This window comes from Adiantum capillus-veneris, chromosome 16 (genome assembly GCF_014529385.1).
Source record: "Adiantum capillus-veneris isolate H3 chromosome 16, ASM1452938v2, whole genome shotgun sequence".
Taxonomy (NCBI): domain Eukaryota; kingdom Viridiplantae; phylum Streptophyta; class Polypodiopsida; order Polypodiales; family Pteridaceae; genus Adiantum; species Adiantum capillus-veneris.
The window spans coordinates 17,158,317-17,184,448 of record NC_140946.1 but is presented as its reverse complement, the minus strand read 5'-3'; the positions used below and the strand labels follow the sequence as shown (position 1 = coordinate 17,184,448).

Here is a 26,132-nt window from a genome sequence, read left to right as displayed (position 1 = left end):
AAGAGTTTGTGAGGTCATCCATAGGGTTGTTGAGCTAGAGAGACAGAACAAGGGGATCCACATGCCTTCAACAGTATCATGAGATTCTTGGATACAGGGAAGGCTAAACAACCAACATTATCGCAAATGGAGACTCCCTTGGTAAGTCTAATGGATCCTCCATATGTTGTTTTGCCAGCGGGGGTCTCAGTGCAATCTGAGCCCAAAAGTGATAGCTTTACTTTTCCAAGTCTAGCTCATCTTTCCCTTGATGACACCACGGATACCATGCCTACCCCAATGATGGGCATGCCAAGAAACACACCATGGACCTCATTTGTTAGTAAAGCACCACTACATGGTAGCTCAATGCCTGCAACAGTATCTACAAGTGTGTACCAATCGTATACACCTATGGGTCCTCGTACTCATGTAGCTCCTACCCCTCCCGTTGTTTCAACAACCTATGCTCCACAACCACAACACCCAAGCTCTTATTTCAATGGGACCATACCCGCTAGCATTAGCATGTCACATCCGACGTCTTCTATGCCTAGGGCCACACATATGAACTTTAGGCCACCACATGGCACAACAACGTACCAAACTTGGAACCCAAGGGCTTCCTATGCGCCTAGCCCAATGCCAATACCTACTCCACATGTAGTCTCTGGAGCGCCTTCACCCACGATGCTTGCTCACTTAGGTGACTTGACAACATTTTCTCAAGCTATCGGTCGATCTATTGCTGAGAATATGCATAACACACCTAAGGCAGTACAAATAGCCAAGGTCACACAAAAAATTAGTGGAGATAGGGATTTGAGAAAGCATATCAAAGTGTTTGAACAAATATGTGATTCTCTAGGAGAACACAGTGACCTGTGTAAGAGTAATGCTTTAAGACTAACCTTAAGTGGAAAGGCTCAGGATTGGTATAGAACCCTAAGGGTGGAAGAAAAAATAATTTACCCTACTCTTAGGAGACTTTTCTTGAAAGAATACATACGAGAGGGAGTACTTTGGGGTGTAGCATCTCAGCTCCAGGAAGCCCAACGAGAGGAAGGAGAGTCGGTGAGAGACTTTATTAGTCGCTTGAAGCATTTGAATTCTCATTGTAATCCAAATGAGCGCTTCATCAATAACCAACTGCTTGATAAATTCATTAGGGGATTACGACATGAGGATATCTACAATGGCCTAGTCATTAGAGGTATCACCACTTGGGAAGCAGTCACCATACAATCCAATTGGACGATAATTTAATGATTCAAGGAGAAAGAGCGGCGTGCCCTTCTTGGAGAAAAACATCTTCAAGGCAGTTCCCACAAGATTTGCATTGGATCTCAAATGGCTTTGAGAGATCCGGCATTGTAAGTACGGGTTGAGAGATAAGCTTTCCGAAAGCATTGTTCTCCTTGGTGGACCATATATACTTAACGTTTTTCTTTGTTAGGTCATGTAATGGTCCCGCAATTTGTGAGAACTTTTCTATGAAGCGTCTATAGTATGCACACATACCTATAAAGCTTCTTAGTTCATGCACATTCCTTGCATTAGGCCCCTTTTATTACCTCTAGCTTTGATGGATCCATTTGGATGCCATCTTGAGAGATAGTGTGACCTAAATACTGAATCTCTTGTAATAAAAATTCACTTTTCTTTCGATTAATATAAAGTTTATTTTCTTGTAAAACTTGAAATATTACCTGGAGGTGTTGTTTGTGTTGTCTAATGAATTAGAGTAGATGATTATATCATCAAAGAACACTCCAGTAAATGTTTGGTGAGGCCTGAATAGCTTCTTCATCAAGCGGTTAAATGTGGTTGGTGCATTGGTCAATCCGAAAGGCATGACAATGTACTAGTAAAGACCAAACGTAGTACGAAATGCGGTCTTTACAATGTCTTGATCAACTATCCTTATTTGATGTTAGCCACTTTTTAGGTCAATCCTACTGAAGTAGGTTGATCACTGTAGCTTATCAAATAGGTCTTCTACCCGTGGAACGGGAAACCTATTCTTGATAGTGATCCTATTTAGTGCTCATAGTCGACACACATACGATATGTGCCATCTTTCTCTTGCACTAATAACACTGGTGAACAAAATGTAGATGAGCTAGGCCTAACCATGCCTTTCTCAACTAACTCATGCACTTGCCGCATAATCTCCTCTTGTTTAGCTTGAGAAACTCTAAATGGAGGTTTATTAGGCGGTGAACTTCTTGGAAGAAGTTCAATTGCATGATCGTCATTGCCTCGTTTGGGAGGTAGTTCATAAGGGATGTCGTCAATAAAAACATCTTGGAACCCCTTGAGGAAGTTGCATAACTCTAATTCCTTTTGATTATTTATATTTTCTTTTGCTAAAGCATTAGGTTCATTTTGAGAATCTTTAACAAAAATCATGTACACGGAAATAGAGCTCTTTATTGACTTATTGAAAGATTGCTTATGTACAAGGGGTATGGTACTACCCAACTCCTTAGCATCTATGGACATATCTTTTTCCCTGAACCTAAAGTAGATTTGCCTTTCAGGGAATCTAACATTGGCAGCCATGCAATCAAACCATGGTGCCCCTAGGATTGCATCCTTGTGCTTGAGAGGAGAGATGAATAAATATTCCTTGTCCACATAGCTTTGGACATGGAACCTTGATTTTTCAATTAAGGGAGAGACTGAGGCGTTTTTCCCCTTGAAAGAACCATCGGTAAGTAGGACATCTTCCATCTCATAGGCTTGGATGCCTAGCTTGGTGGCCAACTCTGTGGATATGAAATTGTGAGTAGAACCACGGTCAAAGAGAATGAAAGCATCATGTTATCTTACCTTTCTCCAAGCATGGCATAGATGAGATCCTTTATGATGAGCATCCTCTTCTTGAATTTTGACCAAGGTAGCTCTAGGAGGCTCATTACGTGTATTCTTGTGGGGGCAAGCACGATAAGAATGCCGTTTGCTCCCCGCACTTGAAACAACGGTTATCTTTCCAATAACGCCCTACCTCTTTAGGAGAGAGTTTATTTTTGTTGTCATAATAACTAATATCTAATTCTCATAAATGATTTTCTCATGTTAGACTGATCATTTAATATGGGAAATTACCAGGGGAGAAAAAGCTAGAATATTGGTAAGCCTAGCAGACCGGTCTTAGTAGGGATCTAAAGGAGGGAAAATAGGGATCCAAAGAGGGACCATCTGCAAAATAGCAATGTGCATCAATGGGCTTCAAAGACCCTAAGTTTCAGCCCATTAAGACTTCCAAAAATCTTAGGTTCCAAAATTAATTGAAAGGTTATGTGGTCAAACCTTAGGGACATTTGGATGGTTGTGGGGAGACTCAAAAGTCTTCCCACATCCCTATCAAGGAGGGGGCGAGCCATTTTTGTAGGGGATGAGAGAGAAATACACTCTTTCAAGCTCCCTTTACACAAAGGGAATAGTGGACACATGTTAACTTCCTAGCCAAGTTTCCCCCAGGGTGCATTCAAATTCTATTGGATGGCCATAGAGGTGGACCAATGAGAATTAGGCTAGAGTACATTTACTTTAATTCATTTAAAAACACTTGATAAAAGAACCAATAGAAATTAATCTCTCTAGAAGATTATCGGAAAATCTCCCAAGGGGTCCAATGAGCATTCAGTAGCCCAATGGCTTGGTTGATTCCTATTGGCCAGAAGACCAAGAGGTCCAATGAGAGATTAATTGAACTATTTAAATACCTAAGGCTCTCACAAAAGGGGAAAGGGGGACACATGTCACAAGGCTAGCAATTATGCTTCTAATTTCCTATTGGCTAAGCCTAGCATGAGCCAATGAGGGGCCAGCAAGAGAAATTAGCAAGAGGGGTCGACCAAGAGAGAGAGGGGGGTGGATTTTGCAAGGCATTATTACACACACACTCTCACAAGCTCATGTCTGAAGTAAAGTAGACTATCTCCTTCTCAAGCTCTAATGGAAATCTCATCATCTACTCCAAGCTTGTGAGAAGGGAGGCCTACACCAACAACTCTTGGCTTTGTGATGCAAATCCAACCAAGAGCCAAGGTCCAATGCATGCTCATCTCCTCTACCATGCTAATTACTAAGCTATGCTAAGCTATTAAGAGTGATTATGTGAGGAGACATACTTCTTTCTCGTAAGAATACTCCTTATTCCTCTCGATCTACTCTCATACCCCGCTAGCTCTCACCATCTTCGAAGGTGTGTGAGGTCTTGGGTCTGAGACCATGAGGGAATTGATGTTGTGTTTTCAAGTGTAAGCTTGGTGCTTGAAGCTTCCATCTTCATTACACCAACAAGTTATTGAAGGAACACAGAGTATTATATTATAAATGTCTCCCTTGATGGGGGAAACCTATAATACAAAGCCTTTTGGAGGGGGTACCGGCTCCATGCAAATCCAGCCCTCAACTATAGTCAATAGCTTAATTTCTCTCTCTTTTTAAAGTATTGTTCTTCTCTATCTAACTAGGTGTTATGCTTTTGTTGCTCTCTCCATCCAAGCACTCATGCTATGCTCATTAGGAATCTATTCTTAAAATGCTCACTATGTCTATGTTATTTTCCGCTACACACAAGTTACTAGACCATTGAATGTTACATTGGTGTCAGAGCACAAGGTTTCTCTTTTCTTGCTCAAGAAGAGAGTTCCTCTAGCTAACTATAAATGGTTGGTGTTATTAATTGCAATTGAGTAAGTAGAATAGGGATTTTTCAGACTTGCAGTGCACCTGCTCTGTGCAGATAACGGGGCATCACCGTCGAGAGCTATGGTGTTAATAGTGGAGTCCTACGGGGCTTGCCTACGGCTTAACCACTATTGAGCTATTAAAAGCTTGATAGGAGCCGGTGCTATTTTGGTGGTGAAATACCCTCTCTTCTATTCCTTGCAATTAATGATATTCGAGCCACGGGTACAAGAGCTTGAGTGCTTTTCTAAAGGGGTTAAGAGGGGTAGCAACTAGGGCTTGAAGTTCCAAAGTACACTTAAAAATTTTACACCTAAAAGTTGTTGCAATGGCTGACAACAGTAAAGAGAGTGAAATTAATGTTGATAGCTTTGATTTTGCTAATGAACAGGCTACTAATGATGCCCCTCTGCTTGTTAACTACCTTGTTTCTAGTCTTCAACAAGACATGGGCAACCCATGCCTCCAAGGTGAAGTGCAATGGCAGCTATGTACTCATGGGATTCTCCAAACTCCCCACCAAGAAGAGAGAGTACCTAGGAAGCCTCTTTGTGAGACTTCCAAAAGAGGTCTCTCTCCCATAAGGGAAGAAGAAGAGGATCCGTACAAAGGGCTAAAAAATCTACTACCTGACGACGCGTCTCCTTCCCAAAGGAAAACTCGAGTTTCAACGGTAGAGCCCCCACCGAAAGAACAAGAAAGAAGTGAGTCTCCTGCCACCTCGGCAGACATGGCTCCACGTAGACGGCAGGCAAAACGCTCTCCAACACCCCTTAAACGGAGGAGACCATGGCACACTTTTCTACACCATAATTCAAAGAGAGACAAGAGAAAACAAGAGAAGAAAAAGGCGAGAAAGATGTCACCCTCTTCTCCATCTTCCTCATCCTCTTCCTGTTCTGAAGAAGGTGATGGTGCAAACAAGGAGGAACAAGGGAAGAAAAAGGCGAGAAAGAGGCCACCCTCTTCTCCATCCTCCTCAAATTCTTCCTCTTTTGAAGAAAGTGATGGTGCAGCTCTTGAGCCACCTAAAAGAAGAAGCCATAGGAAATCCTATGCCGCATGGAAGAGGTCATCCAAGCTCAAAAATTTCAAAGAGGGAGGAAAGAACATATCTTTCCTTACCTACGATGGCACATTTGGTGCTACGGACAAAGTCTTGGCCTTCATCCAACAATAGTTCTATCACTAACACATGCCAAAAACCTTCCATCAACATTGAAATTAACTAAAAAGGTATATTGTATCGAAAAATCAAAATGGAGAGTGCAAAAAAGAAAATCCTAGCGCACGAGAATATTTGGGGCAAAAGTTAATACCCATAAGCACATATCACCCAAAAAACTACTTCTCAAAACCATTGCAAGGTCCACAAGCCTTTAAGGCTGCATCAGCACTCGTGAACCTCCAAGTGCTTGGACTAACTCCAATTTTGTTAGAGCAGCCTGATGCATGACCCTCATGAGCATGAGGGTCAAGGCCAAGTACTTGAAAAAATATAAAGTAAATGTGCTTAAATGGCATATACACAAGGCACCTGCTTTCTCGATTCTGAAAATCCTCGCAAGTACATCTGACATTGTCACAGAATATGTCACTCCATTTGCACTTCAATGCCGCATTTGGAGATGAGGGCTTCACAGAGTCCTCTAAGCTACGCCATGTAGCTATGCATTTTCAAAAGCTCGCCAGGAAATGGTGGTCTAGCCTACGAGCAAACAGTGAAGCTCCACAAACATGGAAAGATTTAAGAGCTTCCATCATGAAACAATTTTTGGCTACCGATGCCAAAGACAAAGTACTCACCGAATGGTGAAGCTTGAAGCTCTCTCCCTATGAATCTATTCACAAATATGTAGACAAGTTTTGGGACTTACATCTCAAAGCCACTGTCTTCAAAAAGATGGATTTTGGAGAGCGGAGTATGTCAACTCCCACGCACCATATCCGCGGTCATACACCATACCATGGTGGTGGCTTCACGAATCAACTTCCAACTAGGGGCTAAGAGAAATCTTAAGCCCACGGAGAACAAGGACCATAATAACGAGCCTAAGGGGAAGGACCATTGTAAAGACTGCATTTTGCACTACGTTTGGTCTTTACGAATACATTGTCATGCCTTTTGGCTTGACCAATGCACCAGCCACATTTATCCGCTTGATGGAGAAGCTATTCAGGCCTCACCAAACCTTTACTAGAGTGTTATTTGATGATATAAGCATCTACTCTAATTCACTAGACGAACACAAGAAACATCTCTAGGTAATATTTCAAGTATCCGAGAGAATAAAATTTATATTAATCGAAAGAAAAGTGAGTTTTTCTTACAAGAGATTCAATATTTAGGTCACATTATCTCTCAAGATGGCATCCAAATGGATCCATCAAAGCTAGAGGTAATAAAAGGATGGCTTAATCCAAGGGATCTACATGAACTAAGAAGCTTTATAGGTATGTGTGCATACTATAGACGCTTCATAAAATAATTCTCACAAATCGCGGGACCATTACATGACCTAACAAAGAAAAACATTAGGTATACATGTCTGCCAAGGAGAACAATGCTTCGAAAAGCTTAAAGAAAATCTTATCTCTCAACCTGTGCTTACACTGCCGGATCTCTCAAAGCCATTTGAGGTCCAATGTGACGCTTGTGGTGATTGCCTTTGAGTTGTTTTGCTCCAAGAAGGGCACACCATAGCCTATGAAAGTTGAAGGCTCGACCCTGTTGAGCAAGCTCAAGTCATATATGAAAAGGAACTCCTCGCAGTTCTACATGCCTTAGACTTGTGGAAGCACTATTTATTGGGGACTCCTTTCATTCTGCGGGGATGGATCACCAAAGCCTTAAGTACTTCATGACGCAGACCAAGCTCTCTTAAAAACAAATGAGGTGGGCAAGTTTCCTTTTGCAATTTCATTTTCATATTGCTCATGCTGCTGGCAAGCATAATCAAGTAGCCAATGCACTCTCAAGACGACCGAGAGTAAATGCGGTTTCCATAGCAACTCACAATGATCTATCTTCTATGATATATGAGTACGCTATTGATCCCAATTTTAGAGATGTGATTTTAGCCCTTGCACTAGGGAAGAAAGAAGAACCATTTATCCTACAAGATGGTTATCTTCTCTATGGTAATAGACTATGCATTACTAACTCACTACGTGAGAAAGTACTGTGTGAATCCCATGCTCCTCCTTATGCGGGGCATAGAGAGATTCAGTCTACCCTAAAAGGGATAGAAACATATATCTATTGGCCTGCCATGAAAGCAAACATACAAGAGTATGTTTCTAAATGTGTGGTATGCCAAAAGACAAAGTTTGATAGAGGAAAACAACCTGGATTGCTTCAACCTTTTCGATCCCTAATTCACCATGCGAGAGCATATCCATGGATTTTATCTTTGGATTGTCTAAGTCTATCCATGGGAATACGGGAATATGGACGATAGTAGACAGGTTCAACAAACTAGCTCATTTTATACTTGTCAAAAAGACTATCAAAGCCCATCAAATGGCAATCCTCTTCATATCACAGATCTTCAAGTACCATGGCTTGCCGATGTCCATAGTGTCGGATAGAGATCCTAGAATGACCAATAATTTTTAGAAGGGTCTCTTTGAGAATTTAGGGACAAGACTAAACTTCTCTTTGGCCTATCACCCGCAAACAGATGGCCAAAGTGAAATATCTAACCTAACAATTCTTGATCTACTAAAAGCCTATGTAACGGAATTAGATCAAAGGTCCCAATGGGAGAAGTACTTACCCTTAGTGGAGTATGCCTACAATAATATTGTACATACCTCCACAAAATAATCACCTTTCAAGGTAATTGAGGGAAGATATAAAAGTCCCCTGCTACTTAAGGAATGGGAAGATCTTCGCTGCAGATGAGTATAGCCGACACCTACAAGAATCTTTCCAAAAGATTAAGGATGATATCTCTATCTCTCAACAAAGGCAAAAGGTTGTTGCTAATAAGCATAGAAGATCTCAAGACTTTAAACAAAATGTTTGGGTCTTGCTTAAGTTTCCCAAGGCTCGACTAAGGCACACAACGGGCAAGAATCCTACGGGACACCAAAAGTACTATGCTAAACTAGCAAAAAGGTACTATGGTCCCTTTCAAATTCTTAGGCCGATCAATGAGATGGCCTATCAACTCAAGTTTCCCAGTCATTGGCTCATACACAATACTTTCCATGTGAGCCTAGTAAAACCTTACAAAGGAGAGCCACCTCAAGAACCAACTATTGAAGACCCACCGGAGATTGAGGACCAAGAAGAGGTGCTGCAACCCAAGTCCATTCTTCGACATGAAGACAAGGTATTGAGAGGCGGTAAGATTATCAAAAGGTATCTTATTAAGTTTAAGAACTATCCTTTTGAAGATGCTAGATGGATGCAAGGCATACAATTAAAGGATAACCTAAACCTTGTTAATGCTTACAATGCTTCCCTAGAATAAGAAAATGTAAAAATGTTTAAATGAACACAGTTTTTGTCTTATAAGACTCGCTTTTTCTTTATTGGGCACAAATGTTAAGAAGTATGCATGCTTAGGATCATGTTTGCGGAGAGGACGTCTCCCGAACACCAAGTAGAGCTTGTCACTCTACTATGGAAGATTGATACGGACTAATGTGCAGACATGCTTGCAACAGCTAACGCTCTCAAGCACCAAATGGACTAGTCATCCATTCTGGGACTATGTCGTAGGGTATAATAGGGGTCCTACCCTCTAGCAAACGGGCTAATGACTAGGCTTTAGCGTCTCTACTTCATAGTCGAGGATGACTATGGTTTCAAGAGAGAGGTAATAAAAATAACTAATATCTAGTTCTTCTAAATGATTTTCTCATGTTAAACTAATCATTTAATATGGGGAAGTACCAGGGGAGAAAAACTAGAATATTGGTAAAGCTAGCAGACCGGTCTCAGTAGGGATCCAAAGGAGGGAATAGGGATCCAAAGAGGGACCATCTGCAAAAGAGCAATGCGCATCAATGGGCTTCAAAGACCCTAAGGTTCAACCGATTATGACTTCCAAAAAGCTTAGGTTCCAAAATTAAATGAAAGGTTCTATGGTCAAACATTAGGGACATTTGGATGGTTGTGGGGAGACTCAAAAGTCTTTCCACATCCCTATCAAGGAGGGGGCGAGCCATTTTTGTAAGGGATGAGAGAGAAACACACACACGCTCTTCCAAGCTCCCTTTACACAAAGGGCATAGTGGATACATGTCAGCTTACTAGCCCAATTGCCCCTAAGGTGCATTCAAATCCTATTGGATGGCCATAGAGGTGGACCAATGAGAATCAGGGTAGAGTACATTTAGTTTAATTCATTTAAAAACACATGAGAACCAATAGAAATTAGCTCTCTAGAAGACTATTGGACAATCTCCCAGGGGTCCAATGAGCATTCAGCAGCCCAATGGCTTACCTGATTCCTATTGGCCAGAAGACCAAGAGGTCCAATGAGAGATTAATTGAATTATTTAAATACCTGAATCTCTCACAAAAGGGGAAAGGGAGACACGTATCACAAGGCTAGCAATTATGCTTCTAATTTCCTATTGGCTAAGCCTAGCATGAGCCAATGAGGGGCCAGCAAGAGGAAATAGCAAGAGGGGTCGACAAAGAGAGAGAGCGGGCTGATTTTTGCAAGGCATTATCACACACACACACACTCTCTCTCTCTCTCTCTCTCTCTCTCTCTCTCTCACACACACACACACACACACACACACACACACACACACACACACACACACACACACACACACAAGCTCATGTGTGAAGTAAAGAAGACTATCCCCTTCTCAAGCTTTAATGGAAAGCTCATCATCTACTCCAAGCTTGTGAGAAGGGAGGCCTACACCAACAACTCTTGTCTTTGTGATGCAAATCCAACCAAGAGCCAAGCTCAAATGCATGCTCATCTCCTCTACCATGCTAATTACTAGCTATGCTAAGCTATTAAGAGTGATTATGTGAGGAGACATACTTCTTTCTCGTAAGAATACTCCTTCCTCTCGATCTACTCTCATACCTTGCTAGATCTCACCATCTTCAAAGGTGTGTGAGGTCTTGGGTCTGAGACCGTGAGGGAATTGATGTTGTGTTTTCAAGTGTAAGCTTGAAAACAATGCTAATTACTAGCTATGCTAAGCTATTAAGAGTGATTATGTGAGGAGACATACTTCTTTCTCGTAAGAATACTCCTTCTTCCTCTCGATCTACTCTCATACCCTGCTAGCTCTGACCATCTTCAAAGGTGTGTTAGGTCTTGGGTCTGAGACCGTGAGGGAATTGATGTTGTGTTTTCAAGTGTAAGCTTGGTGCTTGAAGGTTCCATCTTCATTGAACCAGCAAGTTATTGAAGGAACACAAAGTATTGTATTGTAAAATGTCTCCTTTCAAGGGGGAAACCAATAATACAAAGCCTTTTGGAGGGGAGACTGGCTCCATGTAAATCTGATCCTCAACTGTTGTCAATAACTTGATTTCTCTCTCTTTTTGAAGTATTGTTTATGCCTATCCAACTAGGTGTTATGCTTTTGTTGCTCTCTCCATCCAAGCACTCTTGCTATGCTCATTAGGAATCTATTCTTAATGAAATGCTCACTATGTCTATGTTATTTTCCGCTACACACAAGTTACTAGACCATTAAATGTTACATTTGCCTTTATAAACTCCCTTCTCCTTAGCTTTGTTGTTGTTGGCATTGCCTTTGGGAGACTTTTGGACGTTGTCCTTCCCCTTAGGCTCGTTACCGTTTTGTTTTCCGTGGGCTTAAGATTTCTCTTAGCCCCTTGTTGGAAGTTGATTCTTGAAACCACCATGGTATGGTGTAAGACCGCAGATATAGTGCGTGGCCTTTGGGATTTAACATACTCCGCCATATCCTCGATTAAACCGGCATAAAATTGTTGTTTTTTCTCCAAAATCCATCTTTTTGAAGAGAGTGGCTTGGTGTAAATCCCAAAACTTGTCTACATATTTGTGAATAGATTCGTAGGGAGAGAGCTTCAAGCTTCGCCATTCGGTGAGTACTTTGTCTTTGGCATCGGTAGCCAAAAACTACTTCATGATGGAAGCTCTTACAGCTTTCCATGTTCGTGGAGCTTCACCGTTTGCTCGTAGGCTAGACCATCATTGCCTGGCGAACTTTTGAAAATGCATGGCTACATGACGTAGCTTAGAGGACTCCATGAAGCCCTCATCTTCAAGCAATGCATCGAATTGTTGGATAAAGGCCAAGACTTTGTCCATAGCACCAAAGGCACCATCATAGGTAAGAAAAGAGATGTTCTTTCCTCCCTCTTTGAACTTTTTGAGCATGGACGACCTCTTCTAGGCGGCATAGAATTTCCTATGGAATCTTTTTTTAGGTGGTTCGCGAGTTGCACCATCACTTTCTTCAGAAGAGGAAGAGTATGAGGAGGATGGAGAAGAGGCTGACCTCTTTCTCGCCTTTTTCTTCCCTTGTTCTTCCTTGTCTGCGCCATCACTTTCTGCAGAAGAGGAAGAAGATGAGGAAGATAGAGAAGAGGGTGACCTCTTTCTCGCCTTTTTATTCTTCTTTTTTGCTCTCTTCGTTCTTTGAATTATGGTGTAGAGAAGTATGCGATGGTCTTCTCCGTTTAGGGGGTGTTGGAGAGCGTTTTGCCCACCGTCTTCGTGGAGCCATCTCCGCCGTGGCAAGAGACTCACTTCTTTCTCGTTCTTTTGGTGGGGGCTCTACCGTTGAAACTTGGGTTCTCCTTTGAGAGGGAGATGCATCATCAAGTAGTAAAGTTTTGAGCCCTTCGTACGGATCCTCCTCTTCTTCCCTTGTCGGAGAGAGTCCTCTTTTGGAAGTCTCACCAGGAGCTTTCCTAGGTACTCTCTCTTCTTGGTGGGGAGTTTGGAGAATACCATGGGTGTGCAATTGTTGTAGCAATTCACCTTGGAGGGATGGGTTGCCCAGGACTTGTTCAATCCTAGAAACAAGATACTTTACAAGCATATGGGGCATCATTAGTTGCTCTTTTATTAGCAAAATCAAAGCTATCAACATTCATTTCAATGTCTTTTCCCTTGTCATCCATACTAGCAAATTTTAGGTGTAAATTTTTACTTGTACTTTGGCACTTCAAGCCCTAGTTGCTACTCCTTTCTACCTTCAAAGATAAGCACTCAAGCATCTATACCCGTGCCTCAAATATTATTAATTGCAAGGAATAGAAGAGAGGGTTCAACAGAGCTAAGACAGCACCAGTTCCTGTCAAGCTTCTAATAGCTCAATAATGGTTAAAAGCCATAGGCAAGCCTCGTAGGACTCCATTATTAAGACCATAGCTCTTGACGGTGTCCCCGTTAACTGCATAAAGCAAGCGTGATTCAAGGATGGAAAATCCCTATTCTACTTACTCTTTTGCAATTAATAACACCAACCATTTGTAGCAAGCTTGAGGACCTCTTCTTGAGCAAGAAAAGAGAAACCAATAGCTCTAATACCAATGTAACATTTAATGCACTAGTAGCTTGTGTGTAGCAAAAATTGACAACATAGTGAGCATTTCATTAAGGATAAGTTCCTAATGATAATAGAGACAATGCTTAATTTGAGAAAGCAACATAACAATTTACACCTAGCTAATTTGGAATTTGCAATACTTGAAAAGAGAGAGAAATAGAACAGTTGACAACAATTGAGGCCGATTTACATGGAGCCGGTCCCCCCTCCCTAAAGGCTTTGTATTATAGCTTTTTCCATCAAAGGAGACTTTTGTACAATACAATATTTGTGCTCCTTGATTAAACTAGTTGGTGTAATGAATATGGAAGCTTCATACACCAAATTATGCTTGAAAGCCACACCTAGTGTCCCTAGACTCAGTCCCACGACCTCACACACCTTCAAAAATGGTGAGAGCTAGCAGGGAATGAGGATATATTGAAAGGAAGAAGATGTATCTTACGAGAGAGAAGTATTCTCCTCACATGATCACTCTAATAGCATAGCTTAGCTTATTAATTAGCATGGTAGAGCAGATGAGCATGCCATTGAAGCTTGGCTCTTGATTGGATTTACATTTCATAGCCAGGAGTTGTTGGTGTAGGCCTCTACTTCTCAATGCTTGGAGAAGGAGATGTTCTTCTTGCACACATGAGTTGTGTGTGTGTGTGTGTGTGTGTGTGTGTGTGTGTGTGTGTGTGTGTGAGTAAAATGCAACCCTCTCTCTCATCTTGGTCGACCCCTCTTGCTATTTGCTCATGCTGGCCTCCCATTGGCTCCTTTAAAGCTTAGCCAATCACAAACTAGAAGCATAATTGATAGCCTTTTGATAAGTGTCCCGCTTTCCCCTTTTATGAGAGCTTTAGGTAATTTAATAATTCAACTAAACTCTCATTGGACCTCTTAGTCTTCTGGCCAATAGGAATCAGGCAAGCCATTGGGCTGTTGAATGCTCATTGGACCCCTTTGTAGATTGTCCAATAGTCTTCTAGGGAGCTGAAATTCTATTGGTTCTTTTATCAAGAATTTTTTAATTGATTAGACTAAATTTACTCTAGCCTAATTCTCATCGGTCGACCTCTTTGGCCATCCAATAGGATTTAAGGGGAGATTGGGGGCAACTAGCCTAGGAGCCTAACATGTGTCCAGTATTCCCTTTGTGTAAAGGGGGAGCCTTGGAGTGTGTGTGTGTGTGTGTGTGTGTGTTTATCTCTCATCCCCTACAATAAGGGCTCGCCCCCTCCTTCCTAGGGATGTTGGAAGACATCTTAGTCTTCCCATGACCATCCAATTTTCTCCTTGCTTTGGCCATTGGATAAATGAGTTAATTTTTGGAATCTTAGCCTATGGAAGTCTTAATGGAGCTGAACCTTAGGTCTTTTAAGCCCCATTGAAGCACATTGCTCTTTTGCACATTGTCCCCCTTTGGATCCCTATTTTCCCTCCTTTGGATCCTTGACAGAGACCGGTCTGACAGCCTTACCAATATTCTATCTTTTATTCCCCTGGAACTTCCCCATATTAAATGATCATTTTAACATGAGAAAATCATTTGGGAGTATTAGATATTAGTTTTTGTGATAGATGCAGTACCAGTAACAAGCTTAGAGTTTGAACATTGATTCGAGAATCTTGGAGAAACCAAAGGGTCCTTTTAAAGGATGAGAAAATGATGCACATTGTCATATATATTTTCACATGATTATGTCAACTAGAAACTTGTTTTTGATTGTGTGGATGTGTCCATTGAAAGAGAAAATGCAAGCAATGAGAACCTAGTTGAAGTGGGTAGACTACTTTAGTGAAATGGCCTATCAAACAGAAACAATTTTGTATGGGAGCTCACTACAATGCTTTGTTCCCATCAATGGCATGCATGCTGGATGTGAAGATGTATCCAATGAAGGCAATGCTCAAAAAATCACGAGGGTATACAGTCCAGTACTCAAGGAAGAGACGATACACTCTCATCGATAGAATGCAAAAGGAGAGAGCACCACCAGCTTCTAGGTTTTATCTGTCACAACTGAATCAGTTCAAAGGGTTGCATGTATTGATTGTTGTGCACAAAAGTGTTGCCAATATGAAGATCGTGATATGGTGATGAGTTTATGGCAAGAATTTTGGGGAGAAGATACAGTGCCAATTTAAGTTAAATGGGAGTCTTCTTTGTTGTAGGGCATGGTATGAGTTACATGGAATACCAAAGACATCATTTTACCACTACAAGGAAAACTTTGAAAATGGTGTGCATCGATATGTGCATGGAAGCACATGTACATTGCGAAAACATACTAATTTAGCAAAAGCATTGCTCAATGAATTTGTGGAGAACTCTAAAAAGATGCCATGTAGAAGCAGAACAATATTGTATGGCGCAAGGGAGACTCGATTAATAATTCCATCAACATACAACAAATGGATATTTTGAGTGAAATCAACACGACACTTGAACATATGGACTATGAGAAGAAGATTTCCCAGTGTTTTTTGGGTAGAATTTAGAATCAAGAGTGCCCACATGTTACCTTAACAAAGAAAAATGAGCTCTAAGTGCAATATTTGTAGTTCAATTAAAGCAAGGTTGAAAGCCAAACCTAAACTTGAAGAAAGAGTTGTGCTCTTGAGGGGGAGAGGAGTTCACAAAACACAACAAAAGAGTTGTAGGAGCCTATATTATGCAGGGCGCACATTTTTAAAAACTCGACCAAGAAATATGTATGCATAATTCATGATAAAGGATCATGACAAGATAGTGATTCTTAGACTACGGATTGTTCCCATGGGTATGAATTCATGTTATAATTTGCAAATGACACTTACTAGCATGATCACTCATGGACATGGAGAAGGTCATTATGGACACTTTGTTTTGAATGCTTTTTGTCCAGTTGATCCAAATCTTATAGTTGATTCAATTGTTAATTGTTTACACAACTTAGAAATCCATGCAGGAATTTGAATGGCTGGACATACATATGAGGACAAAGATGCTATGTTTAGCAAGTTTTTAGAGAAGTTGATAGTTACACAAACCTACACTTTGCAACATTTGATGGACACATTACGAACCAACTAATCTTCATCTCCAATTCCATTCTTACTCTCAAATATTCCTGATTTCAAGAAATATTATGATGGCTTCGTTTGCAATGGACATGACATACTTCTTAGTCACTCCAAACCACTTCAATTTAAGTTCTTTATGCAAGACTAAATACCAAGGGTGCAATATAAGGCACATGTAGGTGTTTCAAATTGGAGTGGAAGTATTCATCTTTGAAAAATAGACAGGGAATGGAATCCAACGTTATCACAAGAAGTCGGCTTTCGTTAGCAATGGCACAGTATGTTAAGGCCCATGAGGAAGTGATTCTAGCTCTGAAGAATTGCATAAGATTTTGGAAGGAATAACAGAGTAATTTAAGTGTGGCAAGAACTATAGACCCGTGATAAGAGCTTCAACACTTAGGGCATAACAACCCCTCGGACAACATAATTTTCTAGCAATTCTAAGAGATCTAAAGAGTGTCTGGTACTTCCCTCTTAGAGGGCTCCCACAAACACCCTTAGAGCACTTGTAGAGAGCCCTCGAAAATGAGCATGTAACCCCATGGCTTCCACAAAATTTGGTGGCAACTTGGAGTGCTTGCTACATTTTAGGTAGGAAGTGCCTCAAACCACCTCCTACATCAAAAGTAGCACCATTTGATAGGCCACGAGTAAAACATCTTTGCAAAGGTAAGGGGTGGTTGCAAGAACCCCCAACAAAAAGGTTGATTCAGCAACCAAGTTGAGGAGGCAGACTCTCTGCAACTACGGCACACAACACGAGAATTTGCAAGGGCCCTTGAAGACACCTTCAAAGGGCCTATAGGGGAGCCCTCTTGAGAGGAAACTACTAGGTTGAGCACTCCCCCCTAGGCCCATTACTAGGAGGGCCCAATATCTCTAGTGTGCATTAGCAAGGTGCAAAGCACCTCATAGTTACATTTTGCAACCGATGGATATGGCATATCGCAAGGAACAAGAAGATGCAAGACATATAGTTGCCCGTGTTGATACTATGGTAACCAAACAACGCTATCTATAATGGCACAAGATAATCAAGGGTGGTTGAAGCACCCCGAGCAAAATTGTATCGGTTACCACCACTACTTCTGCATGCCAACCTTTGGACAAGCTAGCATGGTATGGGGAGTCCCATTTTTATTGCAGGGCCCCCCAAAGGCACTAGTCATAGGGATTATGAGGAGCCCTCTGAGTGCAACACATCGAGTGACAAAAGCCTATTCCTACCCCCCTACTTACTGATGGGGGAGAACTTGAAGCAAAACTACATACACGTGTCAACGAGTGCTAGCTCAATTGGTAGAGCAAGAGCCCCGTGTGTTTGTCTTGGATTCAAACACCCTTGGCAACTCGTGTGACATGTAGCCCTTAGGGGCTGCTGCTCCCCTAGTCGATATAATGGGTTGGCCAAGCTTATCCGAGCAAAAAGACTCGCCTTAAGAGTTGCGATTCCTCCACCTACGAGGGGGGATTGGGTGTGTGTTGTAATTTCAAAGTTGTAGAAAAAGGAACCATATACATATACATTTATTATATATTGAAGATGTACAAACCACAAAGACCAATGCACCATCGCTATAGCACCGCGAGTATGCTCAAGCACCACGGTAAAAATCTACACTTCATGATTAAGAGACCGCACAAGGACCTTGGCATTGATACAAAAATTTGGCATTCACAATGTCTGATGTACGTACTCTACCACCCCATTAACCACCCCTAATTAGCCACCCCTAACCCTATGGAGAGGGAAAGGGACTCAAAAGAGTGAAGTACATATCGGTTGTGCATGTGGCGATGACACACACAAATCCATGCATTAAATATACAAACTGTGTACACCACTATGCAATAAGCGATCAGCTATCGAAGTAGAGGATGGTAGAGCTTTGCAGGCGCTTCTAATAGCACCTACCCATCACACAGACTTGCTCTAAAAGGAGTCTGAGTCATCAATTTAGGCATAACTCCCCCCTGGACAACATAATTGTCTAGGACTTCTAAGAGGCTGTCACTCTTAATCAGTAAGGTAATTGGCACAACTTGATACAAAGGTTTGATTCACATTCTACAAGAAGCACAAGCTTTTTTCTTGTAGCCAACAGTTCTATATTCTCTCCTGCCTAAAGCAAGGGAGGGGTTCATTAACAATCAAAACCAACCAGGAATATACTGCTTAACTGCTCCCAAATGTGTATGTTTTGCCCGTGGCGAATAAGGGGCTTGAAGGGAACCCAAGATCGTCCAGCTGCTTGGACTGTGTATATGCCACTTAAGTACCATTTTGTGGTGATACGACATAACAGAGACTGCAAGCTGCAAAGTTGCTTCCTGAATTTGCATATCCAGGCCTCTATTTCCCAGCTGCATATCTCACATTAGGAAGCGCAAGACAATACCGGGTCATTTTATGCTTGCGCAGAGCTAGCCCTGACAGCTTCTCTTATGAGCGCGCGTGCACACAAATTACAATGCTTCTGGATGTACCCATGTCGTCCAGCACCGAACATCCCTTCATTCATGAGATCAATTTCGAGGTATGTGACCTAGTTTACAGCCAATGCTGCTCTTCCCCCTCCCAGCATGATATGTATCCCGGGCTGATCATCCCATTATGTGGGAAGGCCCATAGAAAGAGCCTTCAATGCATGTATATTAGTAAGACCCAATCAAAAATGGGCTGCAGGCCTGGAATGAGAGGTTCCAAAACAAAGAATGTAAAAGGCAGCGCAATCATGGGCTCTCAATCAACTTCCATTTTTAATTTCTTCTTTGCAGGTTCTGGCTCATGTGCTGACATGTTCTGAAGGGGCAATACTCCTGTAGGTAATGATATCATCTGTTCACAAAAACAGCCATTTTACAATTACGGAACACTTTACTACCACATAAATCTCCACAGAAGCAGTCACTGATTGTTCAGGCCAACCAATTCACCTGTTTGGAGTTTGACGAATCAGGTTTGCCCAAATCTATTTGAACAGATATAGTAGCTTGTGCCAGATCGACTCCTGAGCTTTGCAAAGCCCGTGTTAACGTGTCTAACAACCTAGAAAATAACAAACGTCTTCGTTCAGCAAAAACCAACATGCAGACGACCGAGAGTGTATGCATCAGTTGTATAAAAGTAACCATGTTTTGCATATACCCTTGTGAGTAGGCACTGGATATATTGATAACACCACCGAGAACAGCTGGTGCCTCTTGGTCATTCCCAGGAGCTATTTGTTCTATCCTTGATCCTTCGGAGACACCCAGGACAGGTCTCCCAAGCCCAAAAGATGGTCTATTGAAGTCCTTTCCTGAATTAGCACCAACATCCATCACCTGATTTGATCTGATTCGTCCGTCAGCTTCCCCCTCCAACCTCCTAAAGTTCAAAGTAGATGAACTTTGATGATCCATACTTTGAGCGCTTGGAAATCTTTGTTCGGTAACTTGATGTGGCTCTTGCGGTATCAGCATGTTTCTCGACGGCTGAGTATGCGACGGTATTGTCTCAGCTTTGTTCAAAAGTAAATCCCTAGCTTTTGCTGTAGCCTGCTCCTCTTGTCGCAGCAACTGGCCAAAAACTGTTTGACCCTCCGGAACAATGCTATGATGCATGTGGTTGGAAGCTTGCTCTAGCATTGAGGCAGCAGGAGCCTGTGAGATAGTCAACGGTATGGGCTTAGTTATAAGAGGTTTGCTCTCAAAGCTGGGTACACCCGGCATTGCTGAAGCCTGCACCATTGTGCACATCAACCCAGCAGACGTTAAGCCATCCTCAGACATCACCCTCAATGGACTCAGTCGGCTTCTCAGGTATCCATTCCCATCAGGGACCTCTTTCATATCCTGTGCAGAACTATAGGTCATGTCCTGCTGCCCAGAACTTCTCTGCAAATGACACACACAATAAGCTTCAGAACCACAACACTTTTCCTCTTTGACCCATTGCCTTGACACGCCAGAAATGGTCTTCGACTACAGTGAAATTACAGCACTACTACCATATAGATTCAAAGATACGCACATCCCATGAGAGTATTTTTGTCCGCTCTTGATGCTGCCCTCTGAACTCTGAACCTTCGTACTTCTTTACCTTCTCATGCAGCATCTGAATGTATTCAATGACCTGCCAAGAAAGTAAAATGTCACATGCCTTATGAATCTCTTATAAATTAAGAATATTCATGAACTCTCCACCCTTTCTCCCCCCTTTTTCATATTTCACGGACACATTTCTACCTCCATTACCAGGTTTAGAGTTTTTCACATTTCATAGGCACATTTCTACCTTGAATACCAGGTTTACAGTAAGCTGTTGATAGGCAGATTTAGTTGAGGAATCCCCTTTCTCCCCAATTGAAAAGAGTATCTCAAGTTCACTGATAGACACATCTCTACCATTGTTTAATTAAGTTGCTGAGTGGCAGAATAAACGAGAAGCGTCCCAATCATTACCTCTAGCAAGAAGGATGCTTTATCTCTTTTCTGGTCAGCATTTGGTAGTAATTGCCTCAACATTTGAAACCTGTCAATATAAAGAGAGAGAACCACTTGGCAATGCATTGAGAAATAGCTGCTCCAAATCCAACTCATGGATTGGAAATTTCTATAATGACAGACTACAGGGAACATATCTACACACTCATGTAAATGATTCACAATAAAACTACCTGTCATTGATTTTACTACGTCTGCGCTGTTCTGTGGCAGAATGCTTGGACCTTGGAGTAGCTCCCTTGTCTTGGTTCCTCCCATCCATCGGTGGTGTAATCTCACCTGCAAGTTTCAGGAAGTAAATACAACCATCCCATCTCCCTAGCATCCACTTCAAACACATACTCAAAACATCAGATTACCTTTCTGATAACGACCATCTTTTTTTGCACTGTAGATATGATCATACGATTCATCATCCTCGTCGTCATCTTCTTCAGAGGGAACCCTTGACAGCCTCTTATTTCCCTCAAGTACTTCGATACCAGCTTGCTGCTGCCAATGCCTTCACGGTAAATACACATAACTTCAAAAGTGAAATCAGCACAAAGAAAAAAGCCTCCAAAAAAAAAAACGGAACTTGAAAATATTCATGGCCATACTTGTTGAGCGGTACTGCATGTGCAACTTGGCCTTTTAGACCAAAGCTTATATTTGCAGAGCGATACTTCGATGGAAAGCTCTCTCTCAGCTCAAAGCTTCCATTCCCAAATGTGTAGCAGCTCTGCTGTGCACCACCAGGTTCATTGCTACTAGTGTAAGGTTTGGATGCATTAAGTACAAACCCATTTGGTAGCAAGTTGTTGCTGCTATTTGCAGCAGGGCCTAAGCTTTTTTGCAGTGGCTGTAGAAAATCGTGAGTTGTGGAAGACTGCTGCAATCCTGCCAACCGAATTAGGTTGTCAAACCCTTTCAGGTGAAGTGCAATTATTTCAAAATTCTCCAAGACTGCCTGGAGATAAAATCTCACTGCCTCTTGATGAGATAGGAGCACAAAAAGCCCTACCCACAAACACATATACAGTCCACTCACAGTCCACTCGCCTTAACTCGTCCAACAATCAATGAGCACAGAAGGCATAAGTTTGCCAACATCACCCAATGCCTTTTAAATGCAAGCTTCAGATTAAACATCAAAGACAAATGTATCAGCACCGAAATTTTCAGATCTATCTGCATAACACCTTCCACCATGTCATCATGTCAATGCCCTGTTGAACATCCCTTTTGAAAATCTCTTCGTAGCTTCTGAAGAAATAATAAGGACAGTCATGCAGATATACAAAGTCCTCCCCTTTTCACAGTCCTCCATCCACATACTCCCTATATGCATTGAAGGTAGCATACAGGATTTAACCGGCCTGCACCTAATTGCGATTTAGCACATCGGAGAAAACACAGAGCTAGATCAAGGTAGTACCATGATTCGACATGGTTGTGGTGGAAGTAGAGCTGGCTCCAGTGCCACACAGCGACAAGAAGTCGTGAATAGTAGCTTGATTTCCTGCAGTGAATTAACTATGAAACAAAGCTTCGGTAAATGAGGATGAGAAATGTCAAGCCGAGACGGGATCTGTGTGCATACCTTGTGTAGTAAGCGGTTGTGCTGGATCATGGGCACCCATAGTCTGGGAATGCTGAGGCGACGAAGTGGGCAAAGGCTGCTGTTGAGAGCTTAAGATCCCAGCTGCCTCTAATTGCGCCATTTTCTTTGGACAGCAAAGCAATCACAACGAAAATGCTTCACAGCCCAATATAAGTTGAGGGGCCCTTCGCAGTGTGCAGAACGCAAGCGCTGAAATCCAAAACAAGGCTACAACGAAGGGCCTTGCCCAGAGCGGACACTCGGGGGGGGGGGGGGGGGGGGGGGGGGGGGGGGAACGGCAATTTGGACACTCTCAGAACAGACCCACGGAAGCGAGAGGTTCACAAGCCAACAACGATCAGTTTCAATTGCGAAGGGCATAGAATGAGGCGCCCATGCAGGAAACAAGATTCGATAGCCAAAACAAAGCGACCCACAATCGCTAAAGAGCAGCAAAGAGGAAGCGCAGGCGATAGGCGGCGACACTTCGCTGAGCGCAGACGCAGTACCGTGGATGAGGAGTTATGAATTATGACGATGAGTAGCCGCAGCAGACAGAAATTTAGATACCCAAAGCGGGAAAATGGACACCCTAATCGGTGAGACAGCATGAATCTCCGGGAAAGAGAGGGGGGTCAGAGAGAGAGAGAGAGAATGAATGTGTGTCGTGAGGTTGGGGAAGAAAAGCAGCAGCAAGCTTGTGAGCTGTTTGCGTCCTCTCCTCGAGCTCCTTGCTGCGTGTTCCTCTCTCTCTCTCTCTCTCGCTCTCTCGAGACTCGCTTCTCTCTCTATCAGGACAAATGGGCAAGCGCACGTGAGCGAACCCGTCAACCGACAGGTGGCATTTGCCCACCTCATGAGTCACGCGTCCGTGTCGTGCCCTTCACGCGGAGCCCCGCCCTGCCGGTAGGCTACTTCACGTGCAGCCCCCTACCTCGCCATTCCGGCCCCACCTGCACTCTGGAGCCTCTCACACACCTACACATACACAAAAAGCCCCCCTTCCCCGCACGTGCTCCCTCTTTGCCTTTTTGCGCTTGCCTGTGGGCCCTCCCCCCAACCCCCCCTCTCGTGTCGGCGGACTCCCATCCCCGCTCTCCCTCCTCACCCTGCAATGCACACGGTGCATCATGCACCCTCCATGATTGCCTCCCGCTGACGTGGCTCGTCACCAACCAGATGCCCACAAGAGCTGTGAAGAGCTCCTTCCCACAAGTAGTGTTTGAGGACCACACCAGCAACACAAAGACCCTCTCTCCGATTCATGGTAGTGTGCGGTTGTGTTATCGATCGGCTAATGTCGAAGCCTATCAAACAATATTGCAAGTTTTCTTTTTCGACACACCAGAGGGCCCACAGGGGGAGGTGCTTATCCCTTCCAAATATTAGTGATGTTACATGGTCAGGCAAGGGCCGCATACCATTGGGCAAGAGCCACTCATAGGCATCACCATGGCCACCTAATTGATGCACCACGTGCTGGAAACGATGGAGAGAACTTGTAGCAACCAGCTAGGAATCTCCTCCTCGGGTGACCCACCCCAGGAGGAGAATACACTAAGAGTAGCGCACTTGACATGGAGCATGAAGGTGCCGTCAGACTGGGAGTGCCAAAAAATTGCAGCCTTGAGTGAGCGGTTTGCCTTTGCAAGAATAGTTCTTGAATGACGCGCCGATGCAAGCTTCCAATTTCAAGATTCTTCATCAACCGAGCATGCCCCTGCTTTTCCCGATCTAAGTAAGTATCATTTAACTCTCTCTCTCTCTCTCTCTCTCTCTCTCTCTCTCTCTCTCTCTCTCTCTCTCTCATACTCTACTTGCTTCTCCTCTTCAGCATCCATGACCTTGCTCTCTAACAGGTTTGGATCCCCTGCCAAATGGATTTAGAAGATGTAGGTCACGGACGTAAGGTTTGCAGCTACTGTGGACCAGTGGTAACATACATATATGCATACCAAAACCAAAGATCATGGCATATGAAGCGCAATCAAGACCCTCCTAGAGAAGAAGGCCAAATGGGTATCAGCCTCGACAATATCCCAGGATACCTAAGAAGCGATTACACAAAAGGACAACACCAAATGTTGTTAAAGTCCCACAATCCTCAAGAAGATACAAAGCAGACATGGACTTCAAAGAATCTTCTTCTTGAACAAGAATCCCACATAGGATACCCAAGAATTTGGCTACCATTCAACCAAAATCAACTAAAACTACTACAAAGCTACATGAAGATATCAAGAGCTCAGCAAGACCTAGTGCCAGACAAAGTCACAAGGGAAGCTACCAAGGTAATGGAAGGATTTGGATTCCCAAGTCTTCCAATTCTTGTAGTCAGAAGAAAAACGTCGACAGTCAACAGAGACCTACAACAACATCAAAGGCTGGATGGGATGAGCTTAAGAGTCAAAGTCTATTAACGTAATCATGGTGGAGTGACGTAGAGTCCAACACTCACGCATAGTGCACAGTGAGATGAGAGAACATATCCTCGACAATGAAAACCCTTCTTAAAGCGGTGCCAGCTTGTAAATCCACGACATATGTTTTTATAGCTACACCTTCTTTCTGAAAAACCTCTCATGATCTTTCTCACACAGCATATTGTTTTCCATGCATTTTTGTGTATGCATACAGGATGTCCCATCATTGGACATATGCATTAGACACTCTCTTTTGCTTCCACCTATGCACCTTGAGTGGACTACAATGAGCAAACCAATGTTCCATATTTCTACCCTTATATTTTCTACCATCGTATTTCTATATTTGTTGGGAGAAGAGGGGGGAGATCGACCGCTTAAACTATTCAACACAAGCTCCCAAGCATCACCATCAACCTGTCCACGTCTTCTTCCAATTTCCAAGCACACACACTCACACCTAGACTATGAGACACACACACACACACACACACACACACACACACACACACACAGTAAACATAGAATTGACATAGACATGCTTGTAAGAGAGTGTAAGAGATGTGTAAGGGATGGAGTCTAGATTAGAGAGTACACAGCAAAATAACCATAGCATAAGAGAGTAGAGAGGAGAATCTGCAAAAGAAAGGCCTAAATCTAGCTCCAAACTCCATGGCACCTCTCTTGTGGAGTTGGTATTTAATATATTATTTTTGAGTTTAAGGTGCCAAAAATTGAGGCCCCTCTTTTAAAACCACTTCACTTTTGTAGATGAGTGAAGCTCATTAGTTCTTGCATGACCCATAAGGGGAGTTCCCACTACAACTATTTACAGAGCCATAGTGGCTTATTGAAATGATATTCTAAAATACTGTGCAAATATAAAATGGCCAAGAGTAATTGCCGTCGCCTCTTCATCAACTCCCCGCATTCCACTCTACAAAATCATCATCAACTCAATTAGTAAAATAAATAGACAACACATAATTAACCATTACGCCAGCTATCCCAATTGCAGCTAACCACTACAATAGGAGGGTGCCTAGTTTCGTAACATCCCTCCCACCATGGATAGCAACTGTCCTCAGTAGAAATCATGTCATAAAATGTTATATCTAATATCTAACCAACCCAAATGATTTTCTCATATTAAATTGATCACTTAATGTGGGAGAATAAACGGGAACAACTGTTAAGATATAGACACATGCTTATAGATCTATCTCAACACGGGGCCAATGGTAAAGGGGCCCACATGAGAGATGGTCTATCAAAGAGCAAGGCTAACAAATGGAGCATAAGACCTTAGGGTTAGCTTCATTGAAGACCTCCAATAATGTTTGTATAAGGCCTTTGACCTTAGGTAA

The 26,132-nt window shown here is 42.6% G+C and overlaps 1 protein-coding gene across 2 annotated transcripts; it reads right to left on the bottom strand.

Annotated features, from left to right (window-relative positions):
• Nucleotides 1-18,040: 18,040 nt before the first annotated feature.
• On the bottom strand, nt 18,041-23,116 carry LOC147438626 (uncharacterized). Of its 2 annotated transcripts, none has more exons than XM_086484673.1 (10): nt 22,343-23,116; nt 22,178-22,275; nt 21,360-21,639; nt 21,120-21,262; nt 20,934-21,039; nt 20,719-20,788; nt 20,288-20,389; nt 19,421-20,151; nt 19,210-19,321; nt 18,041-19,111 (listed from the first exon to the last, which is right to left on the bottom strand). In XM_086484673.1, exons 2-10 carry the CDS (start codon nt 22,188-22,190, stop codon nt 19,016-19,018), a joined length of 1,653 nt encoding a protein of 550 aa, XP_086340799.1. In that variant the 5' UTR covers nt 22,191-22,275; nt 22,343-23,116; the 3' UTR covers nt 18,041-19,015. The 2 variants fall into 2 exon arrangements, with proteins under 2 accessions (XP_086340799.1, XP_086340798.1); XM_086484672.1 differs by having other exon boundaries at nt 22,178-22,261.
• Nucleotides 23,117-26,132: the final 3,016 nt, after the last annotated feature.